The following is a 25688-nucleotide window of genomic DNA, read 5'->3' as shown; positions in this document are numbered from 1 at the left end:
ATATTTATAATTAATTTATTTTACTAAATAATACAAATATAAATATAGACTTTTATAACATTTTTATGAATCACTATGGAGCTGACTATACATATACACATGCGCACCTCTATGTATAATTTTTAGACCTCGAGGATGAAGTTTATTCATTTGAATTTATAAGTCTCATAAGAAAGGGCACACATCTGACTGCTTGATCTGATCGCTTGTCACGTCCGTTGTAAACATGATAAAACAAAACATTTATGTCAAACATAAACCTCCAAAGGAAACTAAAGATGCTCTAAAATATGAGTAGTTGCAGCAACCTGAAAAGTAAAATATAAAACATTGTTGTTGTTGTTTTTTATTTATTTTAAATAATAGAACATAAGTGAAGCAGATGGGTACAAACGTTTGCAAAACCAATATGTTCTGTAATACTTAATCCCTTCTTGCTCTATTATTTTTGACAAGTGGCAGAGAAAAGTAATTCTGGGGCATGTTTGAATGTGCTTCATAGTAATGATTGAAATGAAGTCAATATCACTCTCATATCCTGTAGCACTAATGGACTCAGGTTTAGTTAAGCTCATAATTCCATAATGAATTTTAACAATCATTATGGCAGGAAATTAAATTACATGTCTTCCTCTGTAATATAAGTGATAGGAAAAAAGGCAATGCACTTCATCTACAAATGTTCAAAGGCTTGTATTTTACTGTCCCAAAGTAGCTTATCCCCTTGAACGTTACTAAGACATATTTTTATACTTTACAACTCTACATAAGTGAATATTAAAACTGACACGGAGTCTGATTAAGCTTATCTGCTATAAAATGGGTACAGAGGACCAGCCATGGATGATTCACTTTGATATACTAACATCAAAAATGACAAATTTCAAACAGTATCATTCATCGCCAGCGTGTCAACTCACTGAAGATTCACTGAGAGCCTCTAATCACACTTTAATTCTGCGCCAGACAAGATTTCAAACCTAAGCTGTCGAGAGAGCAGACCAGTGAGACGTTTAGAAGCGCCTACTGATTTCAACAGTCACAACAGGAGAAGGGCAGATGGATATCCTCCTTTGTGCTGGTGTTAATTGACTATTGTGCACACAGCGGAGAGAAAACGGCCAAAGGAGGAAGAGTGAGAGACACAAGATCCCGAGTTAGTACCTCAACTTTTAAAAGATTAATGTCAAGGAAAACACTTTTTGGCACCTTATAATTATCTAGGATTTCCACTGCATGAGTTCTGACTAAACAAATAGAAAATATTAATTGCATTAAAGCATGAAGATAAAATCCCTAGAAATTTCACGACTTTTATTTTCTTGTGATTTACTCCAACGAAGTGCGTATTCATCCAGTCCAGATGTATGATGATTGGTTCCACAGCTAAGCATGTGTTTAGTCAAACCTAAAATTTTATAAAGACCTAAATCATTATGAACATTTGTAATTTACCAAAACTAGGCACTTTTAGTCCCAAGTATAATAATTTGAGATCACAGCTGTTTATTTGTATGGCTATGTAAGGGCGGTTCAATGGCAATAGTGCTTAAAGTGCAATGTGCTTTACTGTTAAAAAAAAAAAGACAAAGTTTGCATTTGTCACTCATCAAGTAAACCACCACAGCTTGCGTTCTGCTGTGTTCCCAGCAGAATCAGAAGAATGTAATCTTTTATTTGTTGACGCCATACGATAAATAAAGGTCTAAATTGCCTAAAATAGCTAAATTTGAACAGTACAATCAGCTGTTTTGAGGGATTAAAAATTCAGGGTGGTTTTTAGTCCTGTTTTTGTAATTATAAAATGAACAATACGCTTATTTTCACTTGCCAACTAAATTTCCATTTTTTTTTTTTTAGATTCACATAAAGTTGAGTTTATCAGAAGTTGTGTGGAAAGCAAGCCTTAGTGTCACTGGGCATTATATCAAGAACCTGTTAAATGTAGCAGTTCATGTCAAATTACGACAGGTGTCAAATATGCAGCACAAAAAATATTGACAAGGTGGAATTTGGAAGCAATTTTGTGAAGAACTTTGCTCTCGTATAAAATGAGTCCAACAGGGTATTAGCGTAAACCCATCAACACGATGCACAAATTTATATTAGCAGGCACAGACCTAAGTTGTGAACTACTAAAAAAAAACATTAGTATTGGTCAGTAAAACCCTCAGTGCCTAACAAAAAGTCTAAGCTGCAAAAAGCTGATTAGGCTGATTCAAACTCAGAGAGATCGCATGGAAAACCAGCCAAATCATCACAATAACTCACATTGGCAAGACCAATAAAAAGAGAAAACTGGGAGTCACTGAATGTGGTTGGCCTCAAAAAAAAAAAAGACCACACAAGATGTTGCTCAAAATAAAATGTTTTGACTTTCACTAAATTGGTTTTATTCAATGAAAAGCTAGAACATCTAAAACACAAATCACATTTCAGAATTCAGGCCAAATTAACCAGTTACTGCAGGGATTTGACAGCAACCGAACGCTGTTATACAACTGCTACAATTACTCCCTACTCTATTATATTAGACAGTTTAATAATAATGCATCCAAAAAAGTCATGTTCAATCAAGCAAAAAAAAAAATACAAAAAAAAACTGTAAAACAAAATAATTTTACAGTAAAAATAAATGTATATGGACAAAATACTAACATTTCTTTGCAATGTACACAGATTATCACACGTTCAGAAAATGCAAACCAGACAGTGAAATGAGTCTGAATAAGGCATTAGGCTTGAACAGCGCAGGCCTTCATACCCTGTAAATTAGAAAAAGGGATGACTTGTCATTTTCTGTAAATTGGCATCTCACTTCATTTGAGCGGATTAAGACATTAATTAAAAGTGTTGAGGAAAGCTGACAGTTTTTTTTTTTAAATTAAGTATCAAGTATCCTAATGAAAAAAGTAAAAGAAGTAGAACGAAGTTGGGGATAAAATAAATTAACTGGGGAAATGTTAACAGAAAGAGAAGTTAAAAACATGTCAGTTGGGAAGAGGAGAGCAGAAACGAGAAGGCTGTGGATGCTCAAGGCAATGCCATCTGTGGGTGGATCTGCAAAGGCTGCATGCCACACACCTGTGTGGGACTGCCTGGGAGATAAGGCCCACAGCAGAATGGCCCCACGGCCACCTGTGCTGCCAAACAGGTGCGCAGCCCAGCCAATTAAACTATTAGACAAACACAGGCTTCTGGGAGCAAATTAGCAAGTAGTCCAAACATCAGAGGAAAAACAAAAGGCAGTAGTAAGCACTCACAGTGAACAACACAACAGGACTTTTTTTAGTGAGACTTTGAACATTCAGCATTTATATTAAACAAAGAATGGGTTTGAGTACAAATTTCATTTCATTTAATTATTTATTTAAATTAGGACAATGCATATTAATCAACACGTCAGCGGTAAGCATCAATGTAGCGGTAAATATGCCAGCATTAGCACAACAGCTAATTTTCATCCGTTGTCCTAAGGCAGGTAAGAACAATTCATCAAAATGATTCCTGAATGCATTCAAAAGTTTTAGAATTGTTGACGGGAATGTAAATATGAGCTGCTTTATTGCTGATAGCAATGCACTGAAAAAAAAATAAATAAAATAAAAAGTTTGATTTGTACAAATCCAAATGGAAATAATACCTTTGAGTCATCAAGGCATAATTCGTACAGAAATGCAATCACAGAGAAAGCCTTGGCAGCATGTAAGTAGACACGCCGCATACTATTGTAAAACAGGTCAAGAACATCATTCATGTAAGCTTTTACTTCAGAATCGACAGGCTGATATCATTAGGTCAGTGTGGGATTACATGATAGGCTTGAAGTAACTGAGACAGCCTGAACCCACAGAGGGACTGAGGCCATTTCTCCAACATGCTCTCAGCAACACGGCTGCAAAGTACAGTGACAATATGAGACATAAAATACTGATGAAAAGCTTCTCTTTAAAGACAAACTAGGGTTACTTCTTGTATTTAGATTCCATAAACTTCAATGCATGTGAAATTATTTTTAAATGTATTGTTTAAATATATGTACATAAAGTAATTATTGGCTTTTTTTTTGGCTGATGTTATTTTTAAATGCTGTTTTAGAGAGTCAATGCAAAAAATCTTCGTTCTAGTGCACAGTTGCTAACATGTTCTTGAGTGACAAAAATTATTATATTATTTTACTTGACCGAGGGATTTTTTTTTTTTTCCCCAACCCCCCAAGATAGATTTTACAGATAATGGAAATCTGTTGCAACGACAGAGAACTTTAATCCATGTATATATACATACATACTCAAATATTTACACTCATATAGTGGTAGCCATCTTGGATTTTGATGTAGCAACATAAATTTCAAAAGGAACCGTTTTTACACCTTATTGGAGCAACACACCAAAGTAGAAGTTAGTACCTCACTTAATTTTCAAGTTATCATCACAACTAGCACAAAGGAACAGTGGGAGGGAGGAGTGGACAGACTATATTTCTAAATTCCCCTCTTCGCTCTATGACAAGGGACAATAAAGGGGTAAATAAATAAATAAGAAATGGGTTTTTGTTCACACTGAAAAAATTATAAAAATATAAAATAAGGCAATGTACAAAAGTGGCATTAACATAGTGGAGTTAAATGCAGACTTCCCGTATGTTGTGATTCAAAATGAATGAATACATTCAAATTAATTAAAAGTAATATTATCCATGCTTCAAAAAAAGTAGGCACTTTCCCCAGGAGAGAAATAAGAGACAAAAAGATTTGTAAATGAGCTGTGTTAGTTAACACCTACATGCCCTTATTGTGCACATAACCAAAGGTGGTTTGCTGGCTGAACAGCACCATCTGTTAGTTTTAACTCGTTACTAAAGATGGTCAAAAGTTTAGTTTTTATAAAAAGCCACAACAAAACTCTTGCCTCAGACTTGCTTAACGTGTAACATCTCACTAAGAACATACTGCTCTGCAATCAAAACAGATTTTTTTAACTACTTATTTATACATTATTCTGATTTACATATGCTGGTATTATTAGGCGTGTCACAATAACAATTTTTGCTGGGCGATTAATTGTCTCAGAAATGACTGAGATAAATAATAGTATTGTTTGAAATTTTAAAATTAGTCATGTCAAATTTAAGAAGAAATGTTGGTTATTTTTTGTGTGTAGTGCCTTTTTTGACCACTGGATGACAGTATAAGACCGTTTGAACTGAAGGATGGATAGTGAGGGAGTGAGCAGCATGTCTCTTTAAGAAAAATGGGAGGGAGGTGCCTTGATGTGACATGGGCTGTCTCTCGTTCCTGTTTTTCGGTTCTCAAAATGGTGAATGCTCTGAGTGGTTTGAGCTCTTCAGCATAGCATTTTTCACATAAACTTTTAATAACAAAGTAAAAAAGTTCTCAGCTTCTTTTTGCAGAGAAAAACAACTTTTTAGACAAAGGCATGGGTTTCAACCGTGATTTTTGGTGCTTTGACAAGATGGAGGTTTTTTCCCGAGGTCGGCCTGTTAGCTTATCTCATAGCTTAGCTTCTCAGCTGCTTTTAACGATCCAAAAACGTGATTTTGGACAGTTAAAACAGATTTTTAAAAGAAAGGGAGGGGTCAGTGAAGAGCACCGGAGTTGAGCCTTTTGTCATCCAGTGTCCAGTAGAAAGAGAGCGGCACGAAGAAACGATAAGCTGATAAATGAAAATGAGGTTGATAATTCTCATTTATCATGCGATTAATTGATTTATTGTTTATCGTGACAGGCCTAGGTATTATGTTAAAAATATTTGTTTAGTGGACTAACTCTTGGTTGAAGTTCTTCCAGCCACTCCTATCAACCTGATAGGTGGTCCTTGATGATCACACCATCAGACTAGAAAGCAAACCCTCAGAGGCTTCTGTTCGTTCCCTTTCTTCAACTGGACCCTGTGATGTGAGGGGCAAACTTTCAAAATCCCTGCAATTATTTATTTATTTATTTTTCTAGTAGGTCAGCAGAGGCATTTCTCTATATTTTATTTTCTGGTCATTGTAAATCTGCCCGTACGGTCAACAGTTTGTTATAAAGCAGTAAAGAAGCAAGTTAGTGGTAAATGTTTTTGATAGCTGGGACATAAACAGGCAGTTATGAATGAACCAGCAAACTAACAGTAATATTTATTTTTTTAAAGTGCATATAAAAAGGTGAAGATAGTGTGAAAAGTTATGAAAATAACTTATTATTATACATTATGATCCAAGCACAGTGACTGCCAGCGACTTGGAACTGATAGACCTTTTTAGTAAATGTTACTGTGTATATACTGTAGTAGTGGGGGTGGCCCATTTTACTGGTTTAAAAAACTATTTATTAAAATACTAATAGGTCAATTTGGAAACTTGTGTGAACTTTGTATAAAAACATGCTCATTTCAATTTTTATTTTTCTTCATATGTTGGTAGACTAGTTTGAGAAAAAAGGGTTGGTTGAAAAACAAAACGTTCATTATTTGATAAAATACATGATGTTTTAGAAAGAAGATGGATTTATTGAATGTACTGGGTTATTAGCATTGACCAAAATGACTTTGACATTTGTCTTTTGAATAAATTATAGTATTTATCAAATGTAATCAGTGCTATAATACACAACACAGGTACTTTTTAAGTCTCTACATATCGGCATAAAATATTCCAAAGAATATCAGAACAAGTTGTATCAATGAATAAATATGTTAACCTTGCAGAAAATCACTTTACTAAACTACAATAAATGTTGGACACTGTTTGCTGTTTATCAACCTTAATGTTACCAGGTGTTTTAACCAATCAACAGCTTCCTTCTTTCATAAAAAAAGGATAAATCAATACAGTTCAAATTTAAAACTACAAAAATTTAAATTTAAATTTCTGTTTTCAGACATATAGGCCCAGGATGAGTTATTGGTTTTAATTTTTCAAAGAGATAGATTAGAAGGCTAATTATTTTTCAAAACCTTACTAATTGCTTCTCAAACAGAGTAATATCCTTCAGTAAATTTGTGCAAAGTAATTATTGTGCAACAGTAAAATGTAGCACTAAAAAACAGCTATTCCATTACACTGAAAACATTCATAATGCTGCCCAAGATACTGAAAACGTGAAGCTATTTCCAAAATCATGGACAATCGTATTAATAAAAGAACAATTTATTGTTAGTAGTGAAAACTGTAGTTACTAACCTAACAGGGTTACTGGTGAGAGACACTCTGAGGGATTCCAGGCAATTGAGCAGCTTTTCATCTGTGATGCCAGAGCGCAGTTCATGGACATATTCTTGGGAAGAAAGAGTACACTCATGCTTGCTGTTCCTTAGACCACCCTGAAAAAGAAAAATCAGTAGAATTATAATTATTTGCAAGTTTTAACTGCAACTTAATCACCAACAACATCATAAAAGCAGCAAAGATAAACTGAAATAAATATAAATCATGGAATATGCTGGAGAATTCCTTTATGTCTAAATAAAGCAACACCCTTATAATGGACTCCACCAACAGAGCTAAAATCAAGCTCTGTTGTACATGCAGTCTACAGCAGATTCTGCTTGGAGTAAATAGATTCTTGTGTTTAATCTCCATCGGGATATGTTGCTACACAGATGCTTACACAATGAGACTATCTGCTGGCAGCACTACACACACTTTCAGCTCAAAAACACATTAGCGTTCGCTCTTTAAGCGCACGATAAAAAACAGCTTTGTACTATAATGAGCAATAGTTTGATTTCACCATCACTAAGTAATTCAATTGTTTGACTAACATTACTTGCAAGCAAACAATCAACCAAAATGAAACAAAGCTTTGTTGGTAAATTGATTATTTTCTGTCAAATGACTCTTTCGAAATTGGTAATTAATGACACTGTTGTTAAAATTATGTAAATGATAGATCTGGGTATAGGGTACCATACAAAAACACAAGGAAACACGCTGCACAGGAACCATCACACATGCTTAAAACAGGCTGATTGGCAAAAGCAACCCCCACTGTATTCATCCCTAGATTGCTGGTTCCCCACAAAGTGAGCTGTGCTAATAGGCATTTTGGGAAGTAATAAGCAAGCTCATTTATCTGGAGAAAAGAGAGGTCTGCTGCTTTGCTGCAATGCGCAGTCAACATGAATGAACCTTTTTATTTGTGTGCGTGCATGAAAAACCAGAAGGATTCAGCAAGCAGCCAATAATCTTGTTCTTTTCATGTACGTTGAGATAAATGTTTGACTGACTAAACAACAAGAAATACATTTCTGAGACATGCTTATGTAAAAGTGTATTGTAAAACTGCAGAAATGATCAGTGTCAAAACTAAATTCATTCACGCAGAAGAAATTGAGTCACACCCTGCTTTGTACCTTGTGGTATTAGCAATATGTGTTCATCTTAATCTCAAGCACCAGGATATGTATTTGGGATAGAAACAACAAGAAAATTCATAGTACTACATCAGATTTTGCAACTGTTGTTAACCGAACATAAGCACAGAACTGTTCTTTTATAATTACCAGCTGCACAAAAGATGGTGAAATGAAAGATGGAGGAAGGTAAAAGGATCAAGATATTACAAAAAAGATGTAATATTTACAAAAAAATCTGCTTTATTTAAAGATCATATATATATATATATATATATATATATATATATATTTAAGGTAATTAGGATCTTGAATCAGCATTTGTAAGAGTCACTTTTAAGTTGTGCTTTAAAGAGTTTCTGGCAATGAGGGCTAAAGGATGTAAATAAAACAATTCTGATCCAGTTGGTTGGGTCTAACTTAAGGACTTCTATCACCACAGGCAAAACAAGAAAATTCACATTATGTCACATCAAATAATACAAAGAATACAGAACCAGCATAGTTTGTGTAAAGTTTTCATGTTGTCAAAAACTGAAGAAGCAAAATAAAGCATGAGCATTATTGTTTTTCAGTCTGAACGTTGTAGGGAGTTAATGTAATACACTGCATGTCTCCTGAAAACGTCATTGTTAAGTTTTGCACCATCGCAGCGGCGAGATCACTAAACCATTTCTTGTTTTTCTTCAAGAAGTCTAGGGCTTCAAAGACACGCCGGTGTCTGCAGTGAATCAGATAATAAAAGCAAAACAACTTAACTGTGGAGGAGTAATGTGTCAGAGATTTGCTTTTGAACGCGAGAAAGATAAAAGAAAGGAAGATATTGAGTTAAAGTGATGGGTTTTATGAGGACCTACCCTGCTGTCTCACTGAGGTTTGACGTTGGTTGTAGAAGAATATGATGAAATGCAATATATCATTTTACAAAGAGCAATTTACTCCTTTTAGTAAAAACTTGTCAAAGGTATTAAAGTGTAATGACGATTGAGACAATACATGTTTGTCTCAAACCATCCCTATACAGACATTACCAAATTGCTGAGTGCATTTATTTTTAAGAATCATTTAGAACAATTAACATAATTTGAATGAAACATGTTTTTGTTTTTTTTGTTGTTTTTTTAAATTAGATAAGTATGTCTTGGAAACAGTAAATTACCATTCAGGAGTGAGATTCCATTTATGTACATGGCTGACTAGACAACCACATTTTCCATAAAGTACATCCTCAGTAATAGACAGTGAGAGGCAAATGCATCACTCTTTTTTATTTATCCCCTGACTTCTCAATAGTTCCCAGCAAGCATACCACCATGTCCAGAAAGGCTGGAGCTCTGGTTTCACCACATGCCCTGACCTGTGGAAACCAAAGACAATGACCATAAACTGCTTTTTCATGACCCTAGCCCAAATCAATAGACTCCATTGGGATAATATCAACATTACACCACTATACTGGCAGCAGAGAAACAATCTGAGAAGCAGAAGGGGAAGTGGTGCAAATACCTGCTGGTTTCTGAGTAATGGGAATTTTCTCTGTCACATTTATGAAAAATGGTCAAGAAAAAAAATGACCCATGTGAAAAGTGCCAGGGAAGATGGAGTGGAGAAGAGAGGTCTGTGTTAGTGGCGTAGAAATATGTAAAAAGTTTTTTGTTTTTTTTTTAAGCAAAGGATGTACAAGGAAGAGTAGAAGTAGAAGGGTACAAAAAGTCAGAGCAAGAAAGGGCAGGCCAAAGAGGCAGATCATCAGGAGATGCTGTAACCTCTACAGCATAGGACAGACACAGCCTTTTGACCACAGCCCTGAGCCTCATCTCCTGCCGCTTACTGAATCTCCTATTTGTCGATAATAGTATTTCCTGCCAAAGAAAATAGTGTTGGGAGCAATTACTTCAGTGAGCTTGTCAATTTCATTTTGGGGGGTTAGGGGTGTTTTGAGGATCATTCCCTTCTCCTCTATCACCTCTGTCTCCCTTCCTGTATGCCATGGGGAGTGACAGAGTGCCTTGCCATCTATCCAGGGAGGAACATGGAGATAATGCCAAGTCGGCTGCACCTCAACATGTCATCTTCACCTGTAATGAGCCTATAACAAGCTGGCATCTTCTTCAGTGCCCAGTGCTCGGTCCACTCAGGCAGACTGATAGATACATTATTCAGGGTCTTTGTCAGCTTAGTGGAAAACCACATAAGCAGTAGCGTGTCTGGCTTGGAAGCTTGTGCTGGCAGATACAGTAGCTTCCAGGTCAGTCATGTTAATTCCATTCAGACTTCTCTGTCTCCTGTAGACAAATGCATGTACACAATTATCAAACTGTTTTTCCAGTACTGGTACAATGGTCACAATCAATACATAATAGCATTATGGTAAGGACAAACAAAATCTGAATTAATAACATAGAAATGAACTAAACTAACTAAATGAATTAGTATGTTCTAGGCTATGAATATGTGTTGTATATATTTATTGCACATATTATTTTTCTTACTGTTTTTCTTTTCTAACTGTGGATATATATGTAGTAAGTGGTTGCTGCATAGTCTTGATTTCTTAATAAGTAAAGTCATACTCATTCTACTTGCTCTTTTTAAGGGCAGACGCCTTTATCCTCCTCTCCCTCTCTGCTTTGCTTTGCTCTGTCCTGTCTTTAAAACTGCTTAGAGCCTCTCTTTCACAAATTTTCCGTATCATAATTTATGGACTTGGATTTGGTCAGTTGATCCCTCAACGCAATTGATAACATTTATTCGAAGAGAAGACAGGCTTTAGGTGAGACAATTTGCCCTGTTGACACGCACGCAGCTAGATATCTCATCGACTCGGAAGACTTGATGATGTGTCCATCTCTGCTGTCATTCGTGGATTTTAAGGATGCATATATAATTGGATTTATGATAACTGGTTCCTGCTTTTTGGATTCGGCTGGTTCCTGGTTTATCTACAATCAAGGAAGTTGTCGGCAGCAGGCTACCTGCCTTATATGATGGCTTGGTTCGTGACTCGAGCACCCAGACTCAAATGCTTTTGGTAGGATGGATCAGATCTCAGGGATTACTCTCAGGCACGGTCCATTGGTATGGCCATTTAATTTGGACATTTCGGAACCGAGTGGACTGACACAGACTCAAGGTAGATGTCAGTACAAGTTTTGCCTGTCCCGAAAACAATCATGTTTATCTGAATTTGGATCCCTGACTGGCCTTGACAGGCCATCTTATCTTAATTTGCCTGGAAGTTTTGTAAACCTGATGCTCTACCCCTCCCTTCCCTCCTACCGAGGAAATCTACAGGTCATTCAGAGGGGCCCAGCTGAATAAACATTACGTCATCATTTCAGGACTCTTTGGAGTCATCCTTGGCTGTCCTTGACACCCCCCCCCCCCCCCCCGAGAGTGTACGGATCTCTCCAGAGGGAACTATTTGAACTGAGAGATTTTATCTGAATTCTGCGTTGTCTCTGGACATGCTCACTGCCCTTGCACCCCACACCCTCACACCCCCCACACTGCGGAATGTCAATGACATTATGTGCTCGGGTGCAAGGTTTATTTTTTTCATTATCATGCTGTTAACCTTCAGCCAAAGATTAAGAGCATGTTAGGATTATTTCTGTCTCCAAACCCCATGTGCCATTTTTCACCACTTTTTATTGTCTGTCCAAACAGGTCTCACTAGCTATGTTTACATGTGCAAAATTCTTTGACCGGATTGAAATGTTTTCAGATTAAATAATTCAAATGTATTGCTTACATGGGCACAATCTGTTCATGACAAGCGTTTACATGCAGCGGGCTTTGTTCTGAACAGAAGTACTGACATGTGCAGAGTGGTAAACTCTCCTTAAAAAAACACTGAATAAGAAGTTCTACTTCCGGAATGAACGTAAACATACCTGAGCACCCAAAATGGACCCACGACAGGTTTTAATGACGGTGGAGAGGTTGCTGCACTCCCTGTCTGAGCTACAGGTAATACAGATCATTTTGAGCTCTTTCAAAGTTTCTAGTAGAAATGTTGTGTCGCTCACCGACCAGTTTTGCTTCCCCCATATGCTAATATTATTAGCATTAGCCAGGCGGAAATGGCAAAGTCGCACATGCGCAATCAGGTCAGTTTTTCACGATCAGAAAAAAAATTAACGGATCAAGTGTTAACATGCGCACCGTTCGGGTTATGAGTCAGTGCAAACCACCCGTTTCGTTCTGATCACAAATTATTTCGGATCACGCTGAATAAACAAAAAACAACCTGAACAGGGTGTTTACATGACGTGTTTTTATTCCAAACGGCCGTTTGATCTGACTACTTATGTCCATGTAAACATAGCTACTTGTAAATGAGTCATTGAGGCTCATTGTGATTTATCTGTCTAAATAAAGGTTGAAGGAATTAATTAATTAATTAATGTATGCCAAATAAGTATTTTCCAAGTCTTACATCTTTTTTTTTTACTAATAAAACAATTCTACTCCTTACCTCTACCCACCAAAAAAAACAAAGAAAACATTCTAAATTAAAGATGAAAAGTAATTACTGTCTTTTGTGTGTCAATAATGGAAATTAGAAACACACTTCACTACACGGTGTAAAAATTAGATAGTATCTTAGTAATTAAAGCATATGTAACGCATGATAGCTGTGTTATCAATTAATTTCCTGTTAATTAGGGATTGATAAGATAAGTTGACGGCAAAACACTGAAAACATTTGATAATAGAAAACACTCTTGTATAACCATATGTTCACGATCCAAGTGAATAAGAAAATAAGTATTCCAGACAACAATAACAAGGAGAACAAAGTTAAAGATGTTACACTTTAAAATTGAACAATACTACATTTAACACAATCTAAAGTCTGGGATGTGGGTATGACAGCAGTGACGGTAAAGGTCAACGGGAACACGGATCAGTTGAGATGCTGCTTGGCTGGACAATGAGTTTTAGTAAGCCCCCCCTTAAAGGACAGAGTTCTGCTGCTGGCAGATAAGACATTTCATCTAGCCACCAGGCTGCGGGGCTCCCAGCACAGTGGGGGATTTCCCACCAGACCATGTGGCAAAGCATTTCATCTCTTTCTGTCATCACCCATCTACAATTCAGTCTTTATACTTCTTTCCTAATTTTTTTATTTTTTTTCATTTCACTTTCTGTCTCTCTTTCCGTCCATAGTGAGGTCTTTTAGAACCCTGGATGACAGCTACAAAGAAATATGCTTTTATCTGTACACACCGGGGGCTTTTTTTACCCCCTATTTTTTCTATTTATTCTTGCCGTCCATCTTCGGACTGTTGTGTACAGGAAGCTAAATCAACTGACAGCCGTATTCCTGAATGCCTTGGGAAATACAACTTGCAGATAACAGACACAATTAGGCCTGCAACACCATCCAAATAATTATGTTGGCACCATCACAGCTTTTGCCTTGACAATGTGATGTTGCTGTAAAAAAGCAGCAAATAGACAAGAAAACAAAAGGCATCGGACTGGGTAAAAATAACACAGGCATCATAAAATATCTTCCCGTGTGTGATGATCCCTATGGTCCAGAGCAACTAGTGACAAAAACAACCACCAAAAATACTCACAATAGCTATTAAGAGCAAGTTTCTGTTGCTACTTACATTGGTCTGATTTGTTAGTATGCTCTAACAAAAAAGGTTAGATGGAAAGCTGAATCTACAGTAGTTCCAACAAAGAGTATCATAAAAAATAACTCATAACAATAAAACAGTGGTGGGATTTTCTTCTAAAAACACATTTTTACAAGATTTGAAACTTAATAAAAAATAAGGATCAATGTCTAGGTTTTGGATGCCATGTAGCAATAAAAAAGTGCTTTGATGTTAACAGAAAAAGCCAGGCATAAATTCAGATAACACTTTCAAAAGCAATAATGAACACAAAGAAATGCTTTTTATTTTCCAGACACATCAGCTGTTAACACATCTGGGCAGCCAAATGGAAGGTTAATCTTTCTGCCAGAGGCTCGATCGCAATAAATAAAATCTTTATTTATTATGTTTTTATTAAAAGGGTTCTCATAATGCAAATATGTACTGTAATAAGTTTAATTGTTCAAAATCACTGCTTTATAAGGCAGATGTTTAGGAAGCATTGTTTTACATACAGCATTAAAAACCCTTTCGTTTTGTTCCTCAACACACACTACTTCCTGCAAACATTAAAATTGAATTTATTTCAGTATTATATTAATTTTGGGGCAGCTGTGGCTGAGAGGTTAGAGCGGTCATCCTGCAATGGGAGTGTTGGGGGTTCGATTCCAAAGTGTTTATACAGGTTTGTCTCATTGAGCCTCGAGGACTCATTTACAAGAGACTTGTTTTTAACAAAGAATGATGACAACAGTAGACAACAATGACAACAGTAGACAATCATAAAAGAAAGCATATAAATTGAAAAAATAAATAGAAGAAAATTATATTAAAAAAACAAAATAAAAACAGCTACATTGTAAAGCGATTGATTGATTTATTATTGATTATCTTTGGTTGATTCCCATCAATAGACAACAAGAGTCAAATTACATTTACTCAATTATTTCCGTATTATTCTTAAATACCACAATGTATTACTTTTCAAATATTTTACCCATAAATCACCTGATAAGAGTTAAGTTTTACCTAAAAAGGATGAAATACTGTAAAGCTCCGTATGTCAGATTGTGAGCAACATACATTAAAATAATTCTGAACACAAGTGTGAGCATGTACTAGTGAGCGTGTTCACTTACTTTTTTAGATTCTGCTTGTTTGGGGTGCAGAATATTCCCTAAAGCACCTCTCCCTGTTCTTAGCAAGACTCAAGTTTGTGCTGAATTTTAATGACACTTCTATAAAGATGGGAGCAGATGTCTGCCAGCTCACAGTCAGGTAGAAAAATGTGAGAAAATAAATGAAAGTAAACTGACCAAATACCCGCACAGATAAGACTTGAGTTATGCATCTATTTTCAAAAATACAGTATATATTAAAATAACTAGAAATGGTCCACTGTTAAAAAATGGAAGTAGAGTGAGGCTGGCTTTCTTTAACACTGAGGAGCAAAGTTTGTGCTGAATAACAAATTAACAACATTTACCCTGAAAGTTGCAGATTTTGTGTGGACATTATTTGAAGCAAAATAATTTTTATCAAAACTCCCAGTCGCTCAAGATGTGTTGCCATTTTGGGAGGGACAAAACTAAGCCTCAATGCTAAAAAAAAAAAAATGTGAAAAGTGACAAGAATCTACATTCAGTTAGTTTGTCTTAAGTCTTACATCTTTAGTTTATACAAAACAAAACAGCAGGGTTAACATATCATTATTATGTTTGATTAGGTGGGCAAGACACTAAATTGGCTCAGGATTTGTTCTTAATCATTGACTCCATAGAGTTTTCAGTTTGGTTGTTCACTATAATCCTGCTCCCGGTGTAAACAAGACTTGTTCCACGGTCAGTCAAAATACTGCGCCACATAGAAAGAGAAAAAAAATTGGTTTAGATTTTATATCGTTATTATTTTGGTTAGTCTGCAGTGTATTTTATTTTGAAAAGCGATCACTGTCCACACAATTTGAGCGCTTCAGTGTTTCCCCTACCGTTATACAGGAGAGGCGCACTGCACCATCAACAGAATCGAGAGTCCCATCTACCAACACACACACACACACACACACCCATCAGCTAGCAGCTACATGTGCACTAGCTAGATAGCTAAACAGCGCACGGCTCAGATGTGTCTGTCTCTACTCCCTCCCCCCACAAAACTGTTGGTATTAGCAGCACGCTGCACAGTCTCCGTCCGTCACCTCCCTCCCCTCTCAACAAAAATCCTGAACAGATGAGCGCCCCGCCATGGCAAGTTATCTAGAGGAAACACTGTGCTTGATTGGCTTATTTACAGTTGTTTTTTTGTTTGTTTTGTTTTTTATCCATTCACCCGTAGGCTTTTAAACACATTTTTGCAAATTCCAACAACAACAAAAAATGCTATAGTGCTTCTTTAAAACGGGAACAGGCCTAATGAAGAGACAGAAGAAGGCTCCACAACTATTGCCAAAATAAAAGCTGCATTCAAAAGAAAACAGAGTCCTACGGGTTCATCATGTCAGGTGATCCACATGATCCAAGTTCTCTGTGCAATGTGTCGACGCGTTATCCACTGAAGTCCTAAAACCTTTTGAAAGGAAAAACCTAAACATGAAGATCAGAAGCAATTATTTAAGGTGCCACTTCATTAAACATGTCTGCATTGACAGCTTCATATTTAGTGGCAAACTGCCTTGATAAGGCATTATATTAAATAAATCACAAAGTAATATATTCTGAAATTACAAAATATAAAATTAAAATACTTATATTATAGAGGTACAGTAGTCCCTCAATCCTTTGCGGTTCAACTTTCACAGACTCACGCTTTTGCAGGTTATCAACGTAAGAATGTACATGGCACACGATTGGCTGATTGAAGGAAGGCGACCAACCAGAGCATTGTGCTGAGGGGCAGACTGGCAATTGGGAGCACCGGGATATTTCCTGGTGGCCTGGCCCGCTCAGTGATTGCCGAGGGGCCCCCTCCTTTCTCTTTCTGAGGCTGTCTGTCACAGCAGAGACACACAACAGGTTTTGCGCACACCTGTTGTGTGTCTCTGTTGCTTTAGCAAGAGTTACTGTATATGTACTCTATCTATATCTATAAATAGATAGATGGCATTAGGGATCAACTCTAAACTATCATTGTAACTATTTTGAACATGTACAATATTTTAAGGATGTCTTTATAAAATACAATCAAACTAAATCTAATGCATTTATTAATTGGTGGGCTTAATTGTTGAAACGTTCACAATAGTGACTTGTCACTACATTTTTTTTTATTATTATTTGTTTTAAAGGAACAGAAACATAAATTATTACTTCTTCCTGTTCCATACTTGAACACAACGTGAACTACACATGTAAATATAGAGCAAAAATTCCACATTCTAAGTATTTAAACATGAAGTTGATATAGCTTACAGAAGTGTGTGCAACACTGCAGACAGACTTTTGATTTGTTTCCTTCCTGATAGTAAGTACAGTTTTGATTTGGCCTCCCTTTGACCTTTTGCTGTTGGCCTTTTGTAAAACTCCAAGTGCCACCATGTGAGGTTAATAAAACCCAGCTTGTTTGGCCTTGGCGCTGTGTTTCTACAACCGATGGGTGCCACAGTGATGGCACAAACCCTTACACAACCCAAGGTCACAGCCTTGTGTTGCGCAAGTACGATAGAAGGTAAAATCCATCTCCACCAATACGGCCTGAGAGAAACACAACAAAATGAACACACTGAAACTCTAATTGTGTAGGTGCTAGCAGATCCATCTAAGTCTCTCTGTCACCACAGGAAATTTGTGTACTCAGTCATTTATACCTTTGTATATTTATTTGTGTCAAGTAAAGGTTTTTGGGTCAATTTTAATTCAGCAGCTCCTGCTGCTGAAACAGCGTGCACTCTTATCAGCACTATACACAAAACCAACAAACCATCATTTCTCACATCATCCGCTCCAACCGGAGGACAAATTGCAGAGAATGTGCAATAAATAACAAAGAGGCAGGATGACTGAGGACAAAGACTGGGCTCAGGTAAAAATGACTTGGCAATTGGCAGAGACATTAATGATGTCCAATCCCCACACAAGTTCTGTGGGCAGATTTTGATGGAGGGGACAAGCATGATTTATGGCGATGACGGTCCTCAGAGAATGGTGATGGGCTTTGCCAGCAGCACAGTGGCAGTGGTGGTGGTGGTGGGGAGTGGGGGAGGAGGTGTAAGTGTAACTGGATTCATATTGTGTTTGGAGCCCTGACCCTCATTTTGTACAGGATAGGAGTGGGAATAGGATGAGTCATGATTAAATAAACACATTTGAACTTACACAAAAACAAATTCCCACATTCAAACTTGCAAAGCAAAAAAAAAAAAAAAAAAAAAAAACTTCACATTTTCTGAACCTTGAAGCAGTGGGTTGGATACAGAATTCAGTTATTTCCAGAGCAGTCAGCTTTGATCTCCTTCTTATGTCTGCATTGGGGCTGTCTCGTCTCTAATAACCACAGATACATTTCCTCTTCTCTTCCCTGTTAGCTAGATAAATAGGATTTCAAATTGTCTGGTGCGAGCCTATCAAAAAAAAGAAGTGGGGGGGAAAACACGATCTATGAAATATCTTCCCAGGAAAACCTACACTGAGAGATTATCTTTTCATCACACAGACAGCACATCTAACAGAGAAGGGTGAGAAAGGTGAGCTGTAAACAAAGTAGAACAATGTAAATATGTGTTAAAAGAAAAAAAGATTAGGGTTAAAAAACAAACATATAAAAGTAATCTAGAGAATTACATATAGTCATTAAAATTCATTAAACATTCAGTAGTAAAGCATTATTTTGTCTTAAATATACGCATTCCAATTTTATCTCAACTTAGTTTATAGGTGGAATTTATTTCCCTTTGCGTGTATAAATTCAGGGCAGCACGGTGGTGAAGTTGGTAGTTGTTGTCCCTCGCATAGAGATTGCTGGTTTTAGGCACCAGTGAACCCTGCAACCCGAAAAGAAAGAAGCTGGTAATGATAATGGATGGATGGATGAATGGATGGATGCAAATGACTGCATTTATGTTTGTCTGTGAACATTTAATTAGAAAGACAACAAAATAACTGGACAACAAAATAAACTACTGAGCAAAAATTTTAAACCGAACACGGGTATTTGTAACCAAACTGTTGGTTCTGAAATACTGTTTGTGTTTGTAAAGTCCTTTCCTTTGGTGTTTTTTATAGCTTTAAATAAACGAAAACAAACTGTTTTTGTGACAGACTCTTGGAAACAAAGTACCTAAAGATCCCGTTCAAAATGTATGACATATGAAGTTGTCAGTTATGTGCAAGTACAACACTGGTAATTCCTTTAGGTTAAGTATTTTCATATCAAAATAAATTATTGGTAATAAGTGGCTTTAAAAAAATGTATGTGCACATGTATGCACACACAAATAACAAAAAAAAAAAGATTTAAAAAAATCTGCCCAAATATAAAAACTAAATTTGAAAGACCTATAGAAATCATATTGCTAAGTATCACATTAACCTAACATGAAAAGGTTTGGTATGACTAAAGATGTGTGCACAATGTATGAATAAATGAGCAATACAGTACATCAGATTTTTTTAGATCTCCTTAGAAAAATAACATTAACTAACTTTTTATGTATGTGAATGGTTCTGTTCAGTGCCTTGACATAGCTTCTGTCATGACTTGGCACTATATAAATAACCTGAATTGAAATAAAATGAATTGAATTCCCTCTATTCATGTCACAAACTTAAGGTAGCTTTCTTCTAAATCAACCCATTTTGCATATATTTACACCAAGAAAACTAAAAACCGTTTCTTCTGAAATCCATACAATTACCTTGTCTCCAATGAGCGACCACTACCTATTCAAAGGCAGTAGAAATAGCCATTCATCAAGGCATCTGTGTTCAGGCCCTTCCTAATAAAAGATGGAGAGATCTTTAACAGTCCATAAATAAAGCCTCCTAACTCATGAGAAAGCACTTACATCAGCAGAGCAACAACTAAATGAACTTTCTCCTAGGTTGGGCTCGACTACTCCAACAAAGCAAGATTAATTTGATTGTAGAATTGAGCCTGATGCTCCAGGTATGGCATCCTGCCTAGCTGCTAGCAAGGTGCACCGATGCCTTTCATGTACCAGGATTATTGGGAAATGGCAACAGTGACATATTACATAGCAATCTGAAAGTGGATGCTGTGGCCTAAGTGAGAAGAACATGTAATTCTTTACCTGTCTTAGATAATATTACATCCAGACCACATGCCGCACACAATTAAATGCAAAATAAATTAATAGTCAATGTGATAGCAGGCCAAAGAGATACCATCTGCACCTCTAAATTAATTTGTAGTAACAATATTAAATCAACAAAAATGCTAGGCATAATAAGGACAAAATCAATTACAGCTCAGTTCCAGCTCTATGCACAGGGAAAAGTAAAAAAAAAAAAAATTAATAGAAAGTAGACAATGGCGATTCCACTAGCAAAAGATTAATTTATAAGATATTGGAAATACAATATCCTGAACTATAACAATTAACAATGCGTGAACTCACCCAAACTCAGGGATATACTCTAGGACATTCCACTGCTTTCTATCTAATTTATGGTGATGGAGGCCTTCATCATTTATATATGAATTTATTTATGTATTAACCTTTATTTAACAGGCATATCCCATTGAGATCACAGATCTCTTTTGCAAGGGAGGCCTGGGCCTGAAGGCAGCCTAACATGAATGTTTTTGGTCTGTGTGAGGAAATTGAAGTACCTGGAGAAAACCTACGCAAGCACGAGAAGAACATGCAAACTCCACACAGAAAGACCCCAGGTCCAACTGGGTATTGAACCCAGGACCTTCTTGCTGTGAGGCAACAGTGCTAACCACTGAGCCATCATGCTGCCAAAAATCATACCTATAACATATCAAACTTTACCCTTTACCCTAATGTAACCAAATTATACCCAAACCACATCTATTGATAATGTATAGTTCTTCTGTTTTATACACACGCAGTATACATGTGAATAATTTTTATTTTCATTTGCACAGTGACGCACTGGTCACAGCAATCTAAGACATGCAAGAAGGTATATACATACAGTATATGCGATGATCACACCTGATTCAAACCTGATTTTCATCCTATTATATGCAGGTGTCTTCCTCTCTCATTAGCAACTAGTACAGGGTTATTCAACTAAATTGATCAAGGGGTCAGAGTTACTGCAAGCCAAGAGCTCAGGGGCAGGACATCCAGCAATTATCATAATTAAGTAAGTTTGTTTTATGATTTAAAATCTAGCTTTGTTTAAAAATGAACCCCTTGGTGAGTCGAACTGAGCACACCTGTGGGTCTGATTTGGCCACTGGGTCAGCAGTTGAATAGCCCTGGACTAGTATTTAGTCCGAGTGCCTTCCACCCAATGGGACGGTCTTGTAATCCCGAGGTTGCAGTGGCGAGACATTCAACTGATGTTATTCGAGCATTGTCCTTCCATGGTGTCAAGATCCGTGGTTCCGTTCTGCCTGTCCTCCTCCGTGCACCTGAACCGACTGTTCCGGGGCCACTCTTCAGAGGCTAGGTACGTTTTTGCTGAGCTATTATTATTTCCTGTGTTATGTTAGTGTATATAACTAATTTTCATTTTTGGCTCCTCAAGCCATCCGGTCCTCTTACATATGGGTCTGACTCCTCGCCAGCCAGCCGGATCCTGACAGAATGCTCGAATAAAATGGGTCCCAGCAGGAGGAGTTCCTGCCATCCACTTAATAATGTAGAACTGTTCCCACCCGGTCTGTGTGAGTTCCTCCTTGCTCTTCAATGGGCGTTGGAGACGTAGTCCAGAAATCCCTCCGCGCTCTTCCATGGACGATGGAGACGTAATCCTTTCTGTCTGTCTGTTCCTCCACGTTCGTCCATGGGTGTTGTGAAATTCCCTCCACGCTCTTCCATAGACGTTGGAGACGTAGTCCTGAGTCTGTATGTCTGTTCCTCATCGCTTTTCCATAGACATTAGAGATGTAGTGCTAAATTCCTCTGCACTTTTCTATGGGCGTTGGAGATGTAGACCTGCTCCCATCCATACTCTTCCATGGGCATTGGAAGTGTAGTCCTGCTCTTCTTGGAGCCCTATTTAGGGATGTCGTGAGACATCCATGGAGGAGGGGTATGTGATGATCACACCTGATTTACGAACCTGATTTTCGTCCAAATATCAGCAGTTGTCTTCCTCTTGCCTCAGTGACTAGTATTTAGTCCAAGTGCCTTCCACCCAACGGGATGGTCTTGTAATCATGAGGTTGCAGTGGCGAGCCTTGCACCCGCCGTTATTTGACCAGTGTCCTTCCATGGTGTCATGAGCTGTGGTCCTGCTCCGCCTGTCCTCCTCTGTGCACCTGCTCTGATTCCATCCATCCATCCTTCCTTCCTTCCATTCATTCTTCCTTCCTGACTGACTGACTGACTGACTATATCACTATGTGTGTGGGTGTGTGTGTGTGTGTGTGTGTGTGTGTGTGTGTATATGTGTGTGTGGTTTGAGCAACAGTCCTCACACTATATAAATCTTGTAGTAATAGTGTAAGCCGTAAGTCCTGAACAATTAAGACTTGAGTTTCAAGCCCTGTGGTAGATTATTTCCTCAGTTAATTTCACCTGAGGGACACAGCTCAAGTCCATTGTACTAAGTGCTGTCTGGAGGTACCAGTTTTTCCACTTTGTTTTGTTCTTTATTTTATATTCTTTCTTTCTGTTTAGATGTTGGCGCTAAAAGGCCTAAATTGGTTTTAAAACTACATTTAAAAATCTGGGTTTTGTTTTAGATAAAACAGTTTACTAAACTAACACAACACGTTGCAAATGATGCAATGTGGTATAAAACAAGTAGCACTATTAGTAAATTTTACAAGTAGTACTATTAGTACAGTAGCCATGCATCCATATGTTGTGACATATAAAATTAATTAACACCAATAACATTCTTAGATATGCTGTATGTCAATGAATGTATATCTAGATATGATTTGTGTTTGAAAACTGAAGTATTTTAAACACAAAAGCTGAGCAATTTAAGATGAAGGAAATACAATGCTGGCTTCCTTTTCCTCCACCAAAGACACACACATACATACACCTATACACCCATAACCATCATTGACAGGTGTGACCTTTCAGCTATGCTGGTAGCAGCAGCCACTCTCGCCCCAAGACAGTAGCACTGGATTAGTCACCATCTCTGAGGATTGTGGCGCCCTGCACGAATGCGCATGTGAGGCCCAAACTCTCTACAGCATGGCCGAAGGGCCTGCTATGAAAAATAGAACACCTAATGCCTGGAGATAGAGACATTCATCAAAGACCAGGGACCCCGCCTGCCTGCTTTGTGTGCTGCCTTCCTTCCCGATTCTCTTTTCAGCACTGAGATGTTGAAGCCACTCACTTAATTTAGTCATAAAAGAGGGATGCAAAGTTTTATTAATATTGTTTTATGAATGTTTATTATTCCCAACCATTTCCATGCAATGTTTTCCTCTCTCTTTTTTGTGGCTATTTCAATGAATCAAGTGATTTTTCATGTTTAAGGTAAAAATATGAGTCGCATGATGATGAATATCAACAGATGTATGAAGCTACGTTACACTCCATTCAGCACATTTAGAAGTTGCCTCCTAAGGCCAACTTCTGAATGACAATTGCCAGAAACCCACTGAGAATACCAGGGGGAGACCAAACATACCATGGGAAATGGTAGCCATGCCAACTAACGCCAAGCAGCCAGACCAGTTAACCTCAGTACTGATCTACAAAACCCTGAGGTATAGCTAAGTCATGACATCCCTTCATCTTCGTCTTTACTCTATTTCCACATTCCCCTTTGTTGATACTGGAAAGTCACAGAGGAATACTATGGTTAAAGACAGTGCCCAGTGTCTGTTCGTGGCCAAATTGAACAGGACAAAGCACAATGTAGATTGTTCTTAGTAATAACAGGATTTGGCGTTTTAAGGGGTAGGCAATTGAAAAAAAAAAATCAAAGTTTGCCCTGAAAATGAAGCATTGTTGAATGACGATATTACAAAATGAAATGGAAGTCAATTATTGCCGATAGCATTGAAACTGAATGCACAAATGAACATGAGGAGGGAATATTTTACCAAGCGTGTACAGTAGGATATTAAAATTTATTATGTGTACCTGACATTAACAACTTTGTTTTACCCCTTTGAGCATGCATCAGGAAACTTTGTTTTACATTTTTCAAATGGGTTCAAAAATATCTGTTGACATGGATTTTTCTACTTGATAGTGTATGTTTTTTGTTTTTTTTTTACATGGAGGCCTAAATAGAACAAATATTGCAGTAGCCTATGCCAAAGGCTAACAAGCAGAATTCAGAGGTGCACGTCTTATTTCTCAATAATCCCTTAGCTTCATGTGCCTTGTGAGGCCTCTGCCTTCCTCCATGCTTCCATCTATCTTTCCATACACCTGTCTCTGATGTTTTTTTGGTTTATAACTGCAAATTTATAGATGGAGCTTTAGATCAAGCTCCTGCTCTCAAGCAAATCTCTTCAAGGAGAAAAAGAAGAAAAAAAAAGTGAGGGAATAGTCAGGCAAGAGTTTACATTTCAACACACCCACAGTTGTTTACAGTATATTTGTATTTGTTGTAAACAACCAATGAGGAGGAACAACACAAATATTCAGGTGGAGTATTACTAGCCAGTGCAGACACACTGCAGGGTTGTTTCATGTACCAAAATGTGTTCATTTGCTCAACTGACTGAACATTGCATCAGGCATGGAGATTGTGTTTGTCTTTGTGTATCTGTGTGCTCCTGCATGTGCTCTCTGCCAATGCCAAGGGCCTCTCAGATGTGGGGGGTATAACACTCTTCAAGAATAGGATTTAGTAACACATATGCAGTTCTGGCATTGAAGCTTCAAAGCAGAGGCAGTAAGAAATCCCTTCTGTACACATACATACATTTATTTTGCTGTGTACACATGTGCATGTGTGGTGTACATTGTGCCATGACAAAACCTATTCTCTATTTAAAGGAGATTTATTTGAAAGGTACCATATTATAGAATAGGAGGCTTCATAAAAGAAGATGCTTAAACAATTTCTTACATCAACAAAATATGAATAAATAAAAATTAACACAAGAATGAAAAGATACTAAAGCTGTAAAGAAAAGATGTAAGTAATAAGTTAGAATCCTCAGTTGTAAAGAAGAAATGTTCTAAAAAATATATATAAATGGTGTCATTAAATTTAAGGTTGTACCAAAGTTAAGTAATTCACTATTATTATAATAAATGTGTGAGTGTTTCTCAATAGGAAACCTATATACACTTGCAAAATAACCCCCATATTCGTTCATTTAGTCATGCTTTAAGTTTAGCAATATTTGTTCAGCAGCATAGTATCATGCAAAAACATATTCATAGTTGAGTATATTTCACAAAAATGTTTCTTGCAGTATGCATTAGCACTTGTCTGCAATACATTTTGGACGTGAAACATGGGCTTCTGCAGTTTTACTTCGAATCTTGCAAGAGTGTAATAGAACGTGAACATTTTACTTGCCCCAGAATCATTCAGTGTTTCATCTTATTTCATTTAGTTTGGTTGACCATAAGTCTGTCTGGTTCTACTACCCACGCCAGCCAACACAAACAGAAATGCA

General features: G+C 37.1%; 1 protein-coding gene across 1 annotated transcript in view; it reads right to left on the bottom strand.

The window, feature by feature from the left end:
- The window catches only part of diaph2 (diaphanous-related formin 2), a 461650-nt gene that overhangs the window by 336747 nt on the left and 99215 nt on the right, over positions 1–25688 (bottom strand). The window contains exon 7 of the mRNA XM_037675202.1: positions 7187–7326. Within this exon, the coding sequence (XP_037531130.1) occupies positions 7187–7326 (140 nt within the window). The remainder of the gene's footprint in view (positions 1–7186; positions 7327–25688) is intronic.

Source organism: Nematolebias whitei, chromosome 4, assembly GCF_014905685.2.
Source record: "Nematolebias whitei isolate Nwh7 chromosome 4, NemWhi1, whole genome shotgun sequence".
NCBI lineage: Eukaryota > Metazoa > Chordata > Actinopteri > Cyprinodontiformes > Rivulidae > Nematolebias > Nematolebias whitei.
Note: the sequence above shows the minus strand (reverse complement) of the source record. Positions and strands in the feature narration are given on the sequence as shown.